The 13,734-nt window shown below is 44.1% G+C and overlaps 1 protein-coding gene across 1 annotated transcript in view; it reads right to left on the minus strand.

The window, feature by feature from the left end:
- The window catches only part of LOC311238304 (ATP-dependent RNA helicase DHX29-like), a 92,111-nt gene that overhangs the window by 20,083 nt on the left and 58,294 nt on the right, over nucleotides 1-13,734 (minus strand). The window contains 5 exon segments of the mRNA XM_084326329.1: nucleotides 4,928-5,064; nucleotides 5,294-5,518; nucleotides 5,909-5,984; nucleotides 9,503-9,631; nucleotides 13,179-13,267. Of these exon segments, the coding sequence (XP_084182455.1) occupies nucleotides 4,928-5,064; nucleotides 5,294-5,518; nucleotides 5,909-5,984; nucleotides 9,503-9,631; nucleotides 13,179-13,267 (656 nt within the window).

Here is a 13,734-nt window from a genome sequence, read left to right on the forward strand (position 1 = left end):
CGGTGGCCATGCCCGTCTTGATTGTGCAAAAAATACAAATAATAATAGAATATATAGACATGATAAAAGGTACTAAGATAAAATACTATACAATGCTAAGCTTATGAATGAAAGGTAATGAGTCCTATATACACTACTATACAATATGCTATACAATATACAGTTATGCTATATGTAACTATACTATACAAAAACATACCGGTAGTTATGTTTTTTAAAGTGACCTTTGCTTTTTCCTAAAGTGACCTGTAGTGTGTTTGTGTGTGAGAGAGTGCAGGATGTGTGTGGTGTGGTGTGTGTGTGTGTGTGTGTGTGTGTGTGTGTGTGTGTGTGTGTGTGTGTGGTGTGTGTGTGTGTAATGTAAACAATGTAAACGTATGAAATATAAAACAGTGGCACACAGGGTGCAGTTATAGTGAGTATGCCCAGTAAGCAAGGCAGTTAAAAAACAAGGTTACGAAAATAATAAGATAAACCGCAAGAAGTATAAAAAAAAATAAAAAAAAACAGATGCATGTGTGTTTGTGTGTTCGTGTGTTCGTGTGTTCGTGTGTTCGTGTGTGCTTGTGTGCGCATAGATCAGTGTGGAGTGTTCTGATGGCCTGGGGGTAGAAGCTGAGATCACACACGGACAACATCAGTGAGCGTCACGTTGACAAGAGCAGACGGATTGTTTTTCAATCTCGTTGCATTTTTAGAGCTGCTGTTTGTGAAAATTATGAATTAGGATAAAGCCCCAGGAGTCTATCCTCCTGGAGATCAACAAAATCAAGCCATTTCAGATATCCAATCACATAATATACACAGGTTACTCTGATTGGCCCATCAGTCACATCTAGCTTCTGATTGGCACATCTAGTGTTGGTTCTCAGTGTAGGCATCGTTGTAGTCCTATTAAGCATAGATATCTATAGAACACTAGATAGCTTAAGGCGGAGTCACCAGCGTCACTGAACCGCTGCCATCTTGCTCCAGTTAGCCTTGAGTGAGAGTAAGTGAGCTGCACAGACAAAAATACTCATAACTCGCTGAAATATTGACGGATTTACAAACGGGTTGGTTTGCTATAAACATCAAAGATGTAGTTATGATACTGCATACTTATAAAAAAATTAATTTTAAAGATGTTTTTTTTTACAAACCGCTTGAATCATAGCCACGTTAATAATGCTTGTAATAAACCAAACCGTTTGTAAATCCGTCAATATTTCAGCGAGTTATGAGTATTTTTGTCTGTGCAGCTCACTCACTCTCACTCAAGGCTAACTGGAGCAAGATGGCGGCGGTTCAGTGACGTCGCTCTCCATTGGCCGGCAGCGCGGGCAAGCTATCTAGTGTTCTATATATATCTATGCTATTAAGCATCTATAGTGTGTAGTGAACAGGAGGCCACGCCCCCTCAGCTGCATCTATAGTGTAGTACTGTAGTGAACAGGAGGCCACGCCCCCTCAGCAGCATCTATAGCAGTGGTCACCAACCCGTCGATCGCGATCGACTGGTCGATCTTTGAGACCTTCCCTGTAGATCTTTCCCTGAAAAAGAAATTATAATTTTTTTTTAATCTTTCCCTGAGAGTCCACATTACAGTTCTACTTTTGTTTTGATGTGAAAAGTGATGCTGCATAAGATTACTGCACTTAGCACTGACTGAGAAAGTACATATTACAGTTCTACTTTGACAAACATTTACAATTAGCATTTTCTAATGTTAATAATATGAGAGTCCACATTACAGTTCTACTTTTGTTTTGATGTGAACAGTGATACTGCATAAGAGGACTGCACTTAGCACTGACTGAGAAAGTACATATTACAGTTCTACTTTATAAAATGCTAATTGTAAATATGTTTGGCAATGTTAATAGGAGAAGGTCCACATTACAGTTCTACTTTTGTTTTGATGTGAAAAGTGATGCTGCATAAGATGACTGCACTTAGCACTGAATGAGAAAGTACACATTACAGTTCTACCTTATACAATGCTAATTGTAAATATGTTTGTCAATGTTAATAATATGAGAAAGTCCACATTACAGTTCTACTTTTGTTTTGATGTGAAAAGTGATGCTGAATAAGATGACTGCAATTAGCACTGACTGAGAAAGTACATATTACAGTTCTACTTTGACGTTTTAATGTTGGACCAAAGCATTGCATGTAATTAGAATACAGGCAAATAAAAGTAATTTAGTTTAAAGTACAATCTTGGCTGTCTTTTTCTCTCAACGCTTCAATAGGTAGATCTTGCCTTCACCAAAAAAAAAAAAAAGTGATCTTGGGCTTAAAAAGGTTGGTGACCAGGGCGTAGTGGGCAAGGCGCTCGCCACGAATGACGGAGACGCTGGGCTTGCCTGTTCGAGCCCAGCGCTCCACATTGCTTTCAGTTTAGCTGGTCGTTCATACTAATACACATTGGCCGTATTAGGGGGTGGGAAACTGATGGGTGGGGATCGGGCGTTGTGGACAGCGACTCCTACAGGTCGGTTGGTGCGCCTGCGCAGTAGAATCAGGAAGTGTCGGGGGCAGCGTGAGCCTCCCACGTGTTACTCCTCGCCACTGAGAGATCGAGCTGCGCAGGTGAAAAGATGCGACTGCTGTTACCTCAAGTACCGGAGGGGACTTGTGCTATGTATGACTTATTCCACATTGCAGCCGGCTTGTGGGAGGCAAGAAACAGCGTCCGTGACAGGGGAGGGTTGAATTGGACGATACGAAATTGGGATGGGAGAAAATATAGAAAATGGGAGAAAAAGTGGATAAAAAAAAAGATAAAAAAGTTGGTGACCACTGATCTATAGTGTCTACTGTCTAGTGAACAGAAGGCCACACCCCCTTAGCAGCATCTATATTGTGTAGTGAACAGAAGGCCACGCCCCCTTAGCATAGTGTCAACATGAGGCCACGCCCCCTCAGCCTACTGAGAGTTGGCTGTGCTCAGAGAGGGTAACCTAAAAGACTTAATTATTATATAACTAATCAAATAGTACATCCAACGCTTACATTTCTTTTTAGAAAATTGTGACATTAACTCAATGGCCGCCAACAATGAGTCAACTCAGCTGTCGGGTGGCGTAGCGGAGATTGCGCTCGTCACCAATGCAAGAGGCTGCGGTCTCGACTCCCGGAGTCAGCATTGCCCTGCGGCTTGGGCCGGTCGTCATACTAACTCGTTTGGCTGAGTTAGCGGGAGGGAGGTCGTGGGTGGTAATCTGGCGTTGTGGACAGCGACGCCTACAGGTCAGGTCTGGGCGCCTGCTCAGCGAAAGGCAGGAAATGGTGAAGGCAGCATGACCTCCCACGCGTTACGCTTCACCAATGAGAGTTCTCGCTGCCAGGTGAAAAGAGAGCTGCTGGCTGTATCCGCATGTGTCGGAGGAAGCATGTGGTAGACTTCAGGGTTCCCTTGTACCGACCAGTAGGGGGAACATGCGCACAACAACCAGGTAGGGGAGGGGGGGAATTGGCATAACGACTAAATTGGGATGGGGAGAAAAATACAATCAGGCGGAGAAAAAGAGGATACAAAATAAAATAAAACAATGAGTCAACTCGTTATAGCCCGCCAATCGAATTCTGCCAACGAGTCAACTCGTTATTGGATCGTTATTTCTTTCATTCGCTATTTCCATTCATAAACATGCAGGCAGCTGTGTGTTATCACTGGGGATGGGTCTGAGATCGCAAGTCCAATACCGCCGCCTAACGCCTTGAGGCCGCTATTGCACTCCATTTGAAACAATGTGGTTTGTTTTCTGGGCCGAGCTGCGGCGTGCGGGCGGGGTTTAAATACTCCGGCAAGACAAGCACTTATAACGATGCATCGACGAGGCTCCCCCCCCCGTTCATGTGCAATGCTGGATAACGCTGGATACACGAGCATGACCAGTATTTGGAATGGCGATCAGATAATTGGATTATTCTTTTTGCAGTACATCATAGACAAGGTAAGGACTATATGTTATCAATCTTGCGTTGATCCGATTATTTCCCCGCGATCGAAGAGTGTGTGTGGTGTGTGTAACGTATCATAACACAGAGGGGCGCCCCGTCCCCCTTTCACACATATAAAACATAATACAGAGGGGCGCCCCGTCCCCCTTTCACACATATAAAACATAACACAGAGAGGCGCCCCGTCCCCCTTTCACACATAGAAAACATAATACAGAGGGGCGCCCCGTCCCCCTTTCACACATATAAAACATAACACAGAGGGGCGCCCCGTCCCCCTTTCACACATATAAAACATAATACAGAGGGGCGCCCCGTCCCCCTTTCACACATATAAAACATAATACAGAGGGGCGCCCCGTCCCCCTTTCACACATATAAAACATAATACCCAAAATCTCGCGTTGATTTCAGATTGATTGTTGATCCAAGCGAGGAATGGCAACGTGTTTAGTGAATGGACCTGTCTCAAAACCCTGCCCCTTTTCTTGATCCTCCAATCACAACTGTCGCTTACCTCGGACAAACTTGGTTTGTCCGAGGTAAGCGACAGTTGTGATTGGAGGATCAAGAAAAGGGGCAGGGTTTGAGACAGGTCAATTGCACTAAAACGCTGTTTAGCAGCGTTTCCCGGGATTACACAGAACTACCCTAAAACTATACTCATATTCACCACGGTATAAAACGGGAATGTATTGATGAAAAAATTATCTGTTTTTTGCAACTTGACCGGAAGAAACTCAATGACAATCGACTATGTCATTAGATCCATAGCTATAATATTTAATATAGTTTCAGCACTACAAACACCGGCATGTACCCCCATTTCATTACAGCGCTGGCACAAACGGCCATACGCCCACAGCGACCTCTGGCGGTCAATGAGTTCATAGTCACAAAATAAGCAATTTATGACATCACTGTACTGTATCTTTAAAAAGGTATTGTTCATTGAACTCCGGGAGAAGCCCATACCCCAGGTATGCGTTGTATATGGTCAGGTGATCGGAGTTGGCCAATGCCAGGGCAGCTTTGGCCAGGTTGGCCTCCTCCTTCCTGTTCATGGGCGTGGAGAAGGGCGACTTCTCCGTGATGGCGGCCGCGATGGTCGCCTGGAAGACACAACACATTCACATAGCGGAACTGGGATACTAAGAGAGAGAGAGAGAGAGAGAGAGAGAGAGAGAGAGAGAGAGAGAGAGAGAGAGAGAGAGAGAGAGAGAAAGAGAGAGTGAAAGAGAAAGAGAGAGTGAAAGAGAAAGAGAGAGAGAGAAAGAGAAATAGAAAGAGAGAGAGAGTGTGTGAATTAGACTTAGATTCAGAGAGAGGATCTCGACTCACGATGGGCTCCAGGCAGCCCAGGATGGCCCCGTAGATGAGCATCTTGCCGATCTTGACGTTGACGGGCAGGCTGGCCAGGTGCAGGCCCAGCGGGGTGAGGGCGTGGAGGTCGGGGTGGCACGCTCCGATCCTCCTCAGGAGGCACACCGCGTTACTGACCGACTGGGGCTGCGGGGGGTCCAGGGCCTGGCTCAGGAAGTCCTCCGGAGACCCATACTCACACTTCTACAGATGGGGGGGGGGGGGGGGGGGGGGAGGGTGAGAGAGAGAGAGAGAGCGAGAGAGAGAGAGGAGAGAGAGAGAGGGAGAGAGAGAGATAGAGAGAGAAAGAGAGTGAAAGAGAGAGAGCGAGAGAGAGAGAGAGAGAGAGAGAGAGAGAGAGAGAGAGAGAGAGAGAGAGAGAGAGAGAGAGAGAGACAGAGAGAGACAGAGACAGAGACAGAGAGAGAGAGAGAGAGAGAGAGAGAGAGAGAGAGAGAGAGAGAGAGAGAGAGAGAGAGAGAGAAAGAGAGAGAAAGAGAGAGAAAGAGAGAGTGAAAGAGAGAGAGGGAGAGAATGAGAGAGAGCTCCTGTTTATCTCTATTTAACTCCCTGTTTGTCTATTTAACTCCATACCATGATGTGTAGACACAGCTCCTCCAGCGGGACCCTCAGTATCTCTGGGATGGAGTAATCCATGAAGGCATTGAACCTGCAGAGAGAGAGAGACAGATCACACATTATACCAGATACCGTAATTCCTCTAATAGAAACCGGGTCTCAAATACAAGCCGGGTCTCTATTAATGGCCGGGTGCGCTCTTGAGCTAAGCAATTATAAGCCGGCCTCCTAATACAAGCCGGGTTACTAATATACTGAGCTGCATACTGAGCTAGTTACTTGATTTCACTTTGAAAACGTTGAAATGACCAGTGACCACCTGTAATTGCACTGTTTACTATTTCATACAGTACTTGGTTTCAATAAATGAACCCAGTACATTTTACTGGGTTCAAACTGACACAAAATGTTGATTTATTCATTATGATCCGTTTGAAAATTTGAAATATAGGCCTCCCTCTTATACAGGCCTCCTCCTAATACAAGCCTGGTACCCGCTACAGTTGAAACAAATACAAGCCGGGGTTACTATTAGAGGAATTACGGTAACTCATCTGTACAACAATGCATCATATCCCTGAATTTGAAGTGACCTTTATTTATTTCGTTTTCAACTATTTTATACGACGATGATTCTGATGAACATGATTGTTTTCCAAAGAAACTAGTATTTTTTTTTTTAATCCTCTTTTTCTCCGCCTGATTTTCTATGCTTTTCTCCCCGTCCCAATTTGGTCGTTATGCCAATTCCCCCCCTCCCCTACCTGGTCGTTGTGCGCATGTTCCCCCTACTGGTCGGTACAAGGGAACCCTGAAGTCCACCACATGCTTCCTCCAACACATGCGGAGACAGCCAGCGGCTCTCTTTTCACCTGGCAGCGAGGACTCTCATCTCATTGGTGAAGTGTAACGCGTGGGAGGTCACGCTGCCTTCACCACTTCCTGCCTTTCGCTGAGCAGGCGACCAGACCTGACCTGTAGGCGTCGCTGTCCACAACGCCAGATTACCACCCACGACTTCCCTCCCCCTAACTCAGCCAAACGAGTTAGTATGACGATCGGCCCAAGCCGCAGGGCAATGCTGACTCCGGGAGTCGAGACTAGGGATGCACGATAATTATCGGGCCGATATCAGCAATTATGACGTCATCCCGATAAACTCGATAATGTTATTAATAGCTCCGATAACATATAATACATTTTTTGGTTAAAAGAAATCCGGTGTGGGTGGATTTGGATGAAGGGCGCTTGTTTTTATTATAGCCTCCTCCCGTTTTGCCAGTACTGTGGTAAAACTGATAGCATGTGGTTTAGGAACAGGGAGTTTTTCACAAATCCAGCGCTCCCTTTCTTGGCTGTGACGTAGTCACGTTACATTCGGAGACAGACAGTCGATCTGCCAATTACGTCCCACGGCTTGCACCCACCTCTTCTTCTTACCACCAATCAGAAGCTCTCGTTCGTTTATTTACCTCCGGATTGTCAGCCATTACTCTACTCGGAGCTAACGTTATCTCCCCGCCAGCCACATTGACAAGTACCAGCGCTTATACATTACTGGCAAATGTCTTGTTGCACTTGTGGCAACGAGCGTTGTCAGCATCGACTTTAGTAAAATAGACCCAGACTTTTTTTGAGGAATTTAAACGTCGCAAACTAATCTTGTTGGCCGTTTTCTATCTCTCCTCCCTCTGTCTCTCTCTGCCTGCGCGAGGGGGCTGTGCTCTTACACACACTCACTCACACACACGGGTGCTGTCGAGAGCAGAGCTGTCTACTCGGCAGCACCTGTGTGTGTGTGTGTGTGTGTGAGAGTGAGTGTGTGTAAGAGCACAGCCCGCTCGCGCAGGCAGAGAGAGACCGAGGGAGGAGAGATAGATAGATCGACTTTAGTAAAATAGACCCAGAGTTTTGAACATTTCGTTCTGTCCGCCATTATGAGAGCAGAGCTGTCTGTAGCCTACTCGGCAGCGCAGCACCCGTGTCTGTGTGTGTGTGTGTGTGTGAGTGAGTGAGTGAGTGTGTGTGTGTGTGTGGGAGGGGAAGAGGAGAGAGCACAGCAGGCAGAGAGCACAGAGCTCCCCGCGCAGACAACTGCCAACATGATTAGTTTGCGACGTTTAAATTCCTCAAAAAAAAACTCCATAATTTCTCGAGTACCGATAGCAGTACCGATGACGTCGGAGCTTATAAATACTAAAAAAAAAAAAAAAAATTGATAAATATATATATATATATATATATATATATATATATATATATATATATATACAGTTAAAAAAAATATTATAATACAATAAATATCGGTTATCGGTATCGGTATCGGCTTGAGGAGCATAAAGTTATCGGTATCGGTGTCAAAAAATCAATATCGTGCATCCCTAGTCGAGACCGCAGCCTCTTGCATTGGTGACGAGCGCAATCTCCGCTACGCCACCCGACCGCCTCAAAGAAACTAGTCTAAATGTAATTTTAATTTATTTTCCGGCACCTCTCTCTTCCCTTGTATTGATCACTGTCTCTCGCGAGATGGTCCCCCGTGCTAAACACTTCCTCTGGTCTCACCTCCTTCCAATGTGCTGCTCCCAGCAGTTGGAACGAGATGCAAAATACTTTGAAAATGGACAAGTTGAGCCCCCTCACTACTTAAAAAAAGAAATGTATTCTACCGTACTTTTCGCACTATAAGCCGCACCTGACTATAAGCCGCAGCAGCTAAATTGAATGATGTGTACATATATAAGCCGCACTGGACTATAAGCCGCATGTGTTTTAATGTTTAATTACCATATGTAAGGAATGGAGCCTGCGGCTTAATTTGACTCAACACGGGAAACCTCACCCGGCCCGGACACGGAAAGGATTGACAGATTGATTGCTCTTTCTCGATTCTGTGGGTGGTGGTGCATGGCCTCTTATATTGAGCTTTAAGTTCCCACCTCTACAGAGAATAACTCCCACCTCTACAGAGAATGACTCCCACCTCTACAGAGAATGACATTGGGACACAATACTGTCGGACAAATAACAAGAATTAACTCATTTACAAGTTGTATTAAGTTTAGCAAATAAGGATAAATAACATTTCAATGCAGTAAAAAAAGCAATATTTCGATTTTCGGGTTTTGTCCACATATAAGCCGCACCGTTATATAAGCCGCAGGGTCGAAAAATGGGGAAAAAAGCCGCGGCTTATAGTCCGAAAAGTACGGTATTTCTTTTTGGGCTTTTTCTGTATTTTTCACCCGTCCCAATTTAGTCGTTATGCCAATTCCCTTCCTGGTCGTTGCGCGCACTGTCGGCCTGGGGAGGGTGTAGAACTTACCACATGCCTCCTCCGATACATGTGCGTATGACATTAGAGTTAACGTGGCAAAAATGCTGCAAATCAAGTCACTTTATTTCCGACATGTGTTAAGACATGTTTCTTAGTATCAGATGTTTAGTATCGGGGGAAATTCTCCTCTACCAATATCCATCCTTAGCATTGAGGGAGTGGAGTGTGTTAAATATTCAGGGGTCAAAGGGGCGCCGGTCGGGCCCCGCCTCTCTAACCTTTAGTCCACCGATGCGCGCGCGCCCCCCCCCCAAGAGAGCTCCACACTGTACCTGAACTTGGGGTAGAGTCTGAAGCAGAAGCCGTGTCGCACTCGTCCTGCCCTCCCCTGCCTCTGGAGGGCGCTGGCCTTGGAGACGAAGGTCTCCACCAGAGAGCTCATCTGGCTGCTCTCGTGATACCTGGAGAGAGCACAAATCAATTAAAATCAAATCAAATGTATTTGTAAGGCCCGACAACACACGTTAATGTCCCCTAGGGCTGTCTTAAATACTTCAAAGCTTCGTTCGATGGGCATGGTCTTCGAATATGAAAATAAAATTCGATTATGTAAAAAAATATATATATATGAATATTATTTTTTGTTTGTTTTGCTAAATCAACTCTGCTTCTCTTTGTTAATTACAACAAGCAATGCTGTTTGTTATTTAAGATGAGGTCGGACTCTGCACTGACAGATTTGTGTTCATTGTGCTGCTTTTATAAAGCAAAGTGGAAGCAAAGTGTTTAGTTTGAAGTCCAAAATAAAATGTCAAATAAATTAATTAATGCAACGCTCCCAGACATACCCCACGCGAAGGTAAGGAAAAACTCACTAAAAACCTAGCAATAGGAGAAAAGCACCACAGGCAATGTGGAGGGGAGAAACCTTAGAAGGGCCGTTCAAGGGGGGATCTCCCTTCTTAGATGTCGGTGATAGTAGTGTTGCTATAAAACAGGCGAAACAGTTGGTAAGCATGTACATATACGTGTAATGAACCTCAAATAAGTACATGCAATAGCAACTGGGGTACATAAGAACATTTTGAAAGATTGAAAATAGAGCTGATGACGGATCCATTTGAGGTATGGGGGCGGCGTAGAGAGGATAGAAGGCTAGAGATGAGCTTTTCTATGACAGTCTCATATAGTGTCAATGCTTTTCTGTGACAACCTACCAGACACTAACTGATTCTCCCAATACAGTTAAACCCCACTCATCCATCACTCCCAACAGGTTAAAACCAACAGAGGCACCACAGAGAGTATATACCGACGGGATGCACCACCGCATGGTTTTGGAACCAGAACGACTGCAGAGGACCGGAGAGAGTGGTGCAAACGGCCGAAAAGATCTGCGGATGCAAGCTACCCACCATAGACAGTATTCAGCAAGCTACCCACCATAGACAGTATATTCAGCAAGCTACCCACCATAGATAGTATTCAGCAAGCTACCCACCATAGACAGTATATTCAGCAAGCTACCCACCATAGATAGTATTCAGCAAGCTACCCACCATAGACAGTATATTCACCAAGCTACCCACCATAGACAGTATATTCACAGAGCTACCCTCCATAGACAGTATATTCACAGAGCTACCCTCCATAGACAGTATATTCACAGAGCTACCCTCCATAGACAGTATATTCACCAAGCTACCCACCATAGACAGTATATTCACCAAGCTACCCACCATAGACAGTATATTCACAGAGCTACCCTCCATAGACAGTATATTCACAGAGCTACCCTCCATAGACAGTATATTCACCAAGCTACCCACCATAGACAGTATATTCACCAAGCTACCCACCATAGACAGTATATTCACCAAGCTACCCTCCATAGACAGTATATTCACAGAGCTACCCACCATAGACAGTATATTCACCAAGCTACCCACCATAGACAGTATATTCACCAAGCTACCCTCCATAGACAGTATATTCACAGAGCTACCCTCCATAGACAGTATATTCACAGAGCTACCCTCCATAGACAGTATATTCACCAAGCTACCCACCATAGACAGTATATTCACCAAGCTACCCACCATAGACAGTATATTCACCAAGCTACCCTCCATAGACAGTATATTCACAGAGCTACCCTCCATAGACAGTATATTCAGCAAGCTACCCACCATAGACAGTATATTCACTGAGCTAGTGCTACCCACCATAGACAGTATATTCACTGAGTTACCCACCATAGACAGTATATTCACCGAGCTACCCACCAATTATGCCACATCAATGTGGAACGCCCTACCCAAAGCTGTAAAGGAATGTGAATCACTACCCACTTTCAAAACCACTCTCAAAGAACACCTACGGGAGACTTCAATTAGAAACTGGCCCCTGTAAATGTCCTAACCCAACCCCCTCCAATGTACAGTAAATGACCAAGTATGGTTTTGTCAATACCCCCCCCCCCCCCCCCAACCCCACCCCACCTGCCCAACCTCCTCCAATGTACAGTTTCTACGTCAAATGTATATACTCTCTTTTCTGGACTCTTTTTGTATCACAAACAGTACTGTATTTGCAAATCTGGTATGTCATAAATGTATAGATGTAGCAGTACTGTCTATCTGTATGTCGTGTATGTCATATATGTTATGAATTGAAAATGGGGGACCCTGATGGAAACAAGACGAAAGTCATTCTCTGGTCTGCAACCCCTTAACAATTGTATGTATTGAGCTGTACTGTACTGTACCCATTCTGCAATCTGTTAATAACGTTTTCAATAGAGCTGGGCCGTTAACGTGCTGCGTTAACGCTATACTAGTATCGCGCGATAATATAATTAACGCATTAATCTAAAAAAAAAAAAAAAAAAAAAAAAAAAAATTACATTTTTTTTTTTTACCTTTATTTACCCAGGGTAGGTTCGCTGAGCACAGATGCTCTTTTTCAGGAACGCCCTGCTTCACATTCACACAGTTCCATTCACACCTGGGAGCTGCCCAGTACAACCACAGTTGACACCATTGGCCACTGAGCAACTCCACTGGAGCAGTTGATTCAAGCCATGTCACATAGTTCAAGTTTGAAATGATTCTTTCTGTTTTGCTCCTGAGAGTTCTAGATACTGTACTGTACTGGTAATATTATTTATTTGTGTTAACTTCTGAATAAAACAACTTATTAAACACAAGTACATCTTATTGAACATTATTTTGATATTTCATTACCAATTATCATAGCAAAACAGCTTTTTCAAACAGTCTGTAATGCATTTTGGAAACGGGAGATGGGCTCATGGTGTAATGGGCCACCTGGCCTGAGAAACATAAGGAGGAAAGAAAAAGTAAGGACTTACTTCTGGTCATTATTTGGGTAGAACACACATGTTTTGAATGCCTTCGGCAGTTTTTTTTTTTTTTTGGGCCATTTTAATCTAGATTAATCTAGATTAAATCCAGGATTGCAGATAGATTAATCTAGATTAAAAAAATTAATCTATGCCCACCTCTAGTTTTCAATCAATCAATCAATCATAGACAGTATATTCACTGAGCTACCCACCATAGACAGTATATTCACCAAGCTACCCTCCATAGACAGTATATTCACCAAGCTACCCACCATAGACAGTATATTCAGCAAGCTACCCACCATACAGTATATTCACTGAGTTACCCACCGTAGACATTATATTCACCAAGCTACCCACCGTAGACAGTATATTCACTGAGTTACCCACGTAGACATTATATTCACCAAGCTACCCACCGTAGACAGTATATTCACCAAGCTACCCACCATACAGTATATTCACCAAGCTACCCACCATACAGTATATTCACTGAGCTACCCACCATACAGTATATTCACCAAGCTACCCACCATACAGTATATTCACTGAGCTACCCACCATACAGTATATTCACTGAGCTACCCACCATACAGTATATTCACTGAGCTACCCAGCTAGAGTCTCTCAGCACCACCTACTTGTTCTCCTTGGTCTTCCCAGTGTCGATGACAAACACCACATCAGGGATGGTGACGCCAGTCTCCGCGATGTTGGTCGACAGTACGATCTGAAAGAGAGACACGAGAAGCAAGTTAGCTGCAAGAACAATACTACAATTTAATTATCGATAACTGCGGGAAATCGATAACTTATCGATTTTTTTTGCATGTGAAAAAGAAAAAGAAGAAAATATGATTTAATGTTAGTTTGTGTGTGTGTGTCGTGGGCCAACTGCAGCATCGCAAAAAATACAGTGAATGCACGTGACACACACACACACAAACTAACTTTAAATAATAGTTTTTTAACACTTCGATTTATCGCTTGAATGCCAGCCTTTTTAGACAGATTTTCCGATATTTCATGATTTTCACTGAGCTATTTCTATATTCTATATTATGGCTATGTGTCTAATACGCCCGTCGCTTATCAATGACTTGCTTGCACTGGGTATGGGGATGGAGGGGGCGCGGGATGGTCATTGTGCATGCTGTCTCAATTAGTGTCTTGTCATGATGTGTTAAGTTGATGTCT

This window comes from Notolepis coatsorum (assembly GCF_963971535.1).
Source record: "Notolepis coatsorum genome assembly, chromosome: 12".
In the NCBI taxonomy this organism is placed as follows: domain Eukaryota; kingdom Metazoa; phylum Chordata; class Actinopteri; order Aulopiformes; family Paralepididae; genus Notolepis; species Notolepis coatsorum.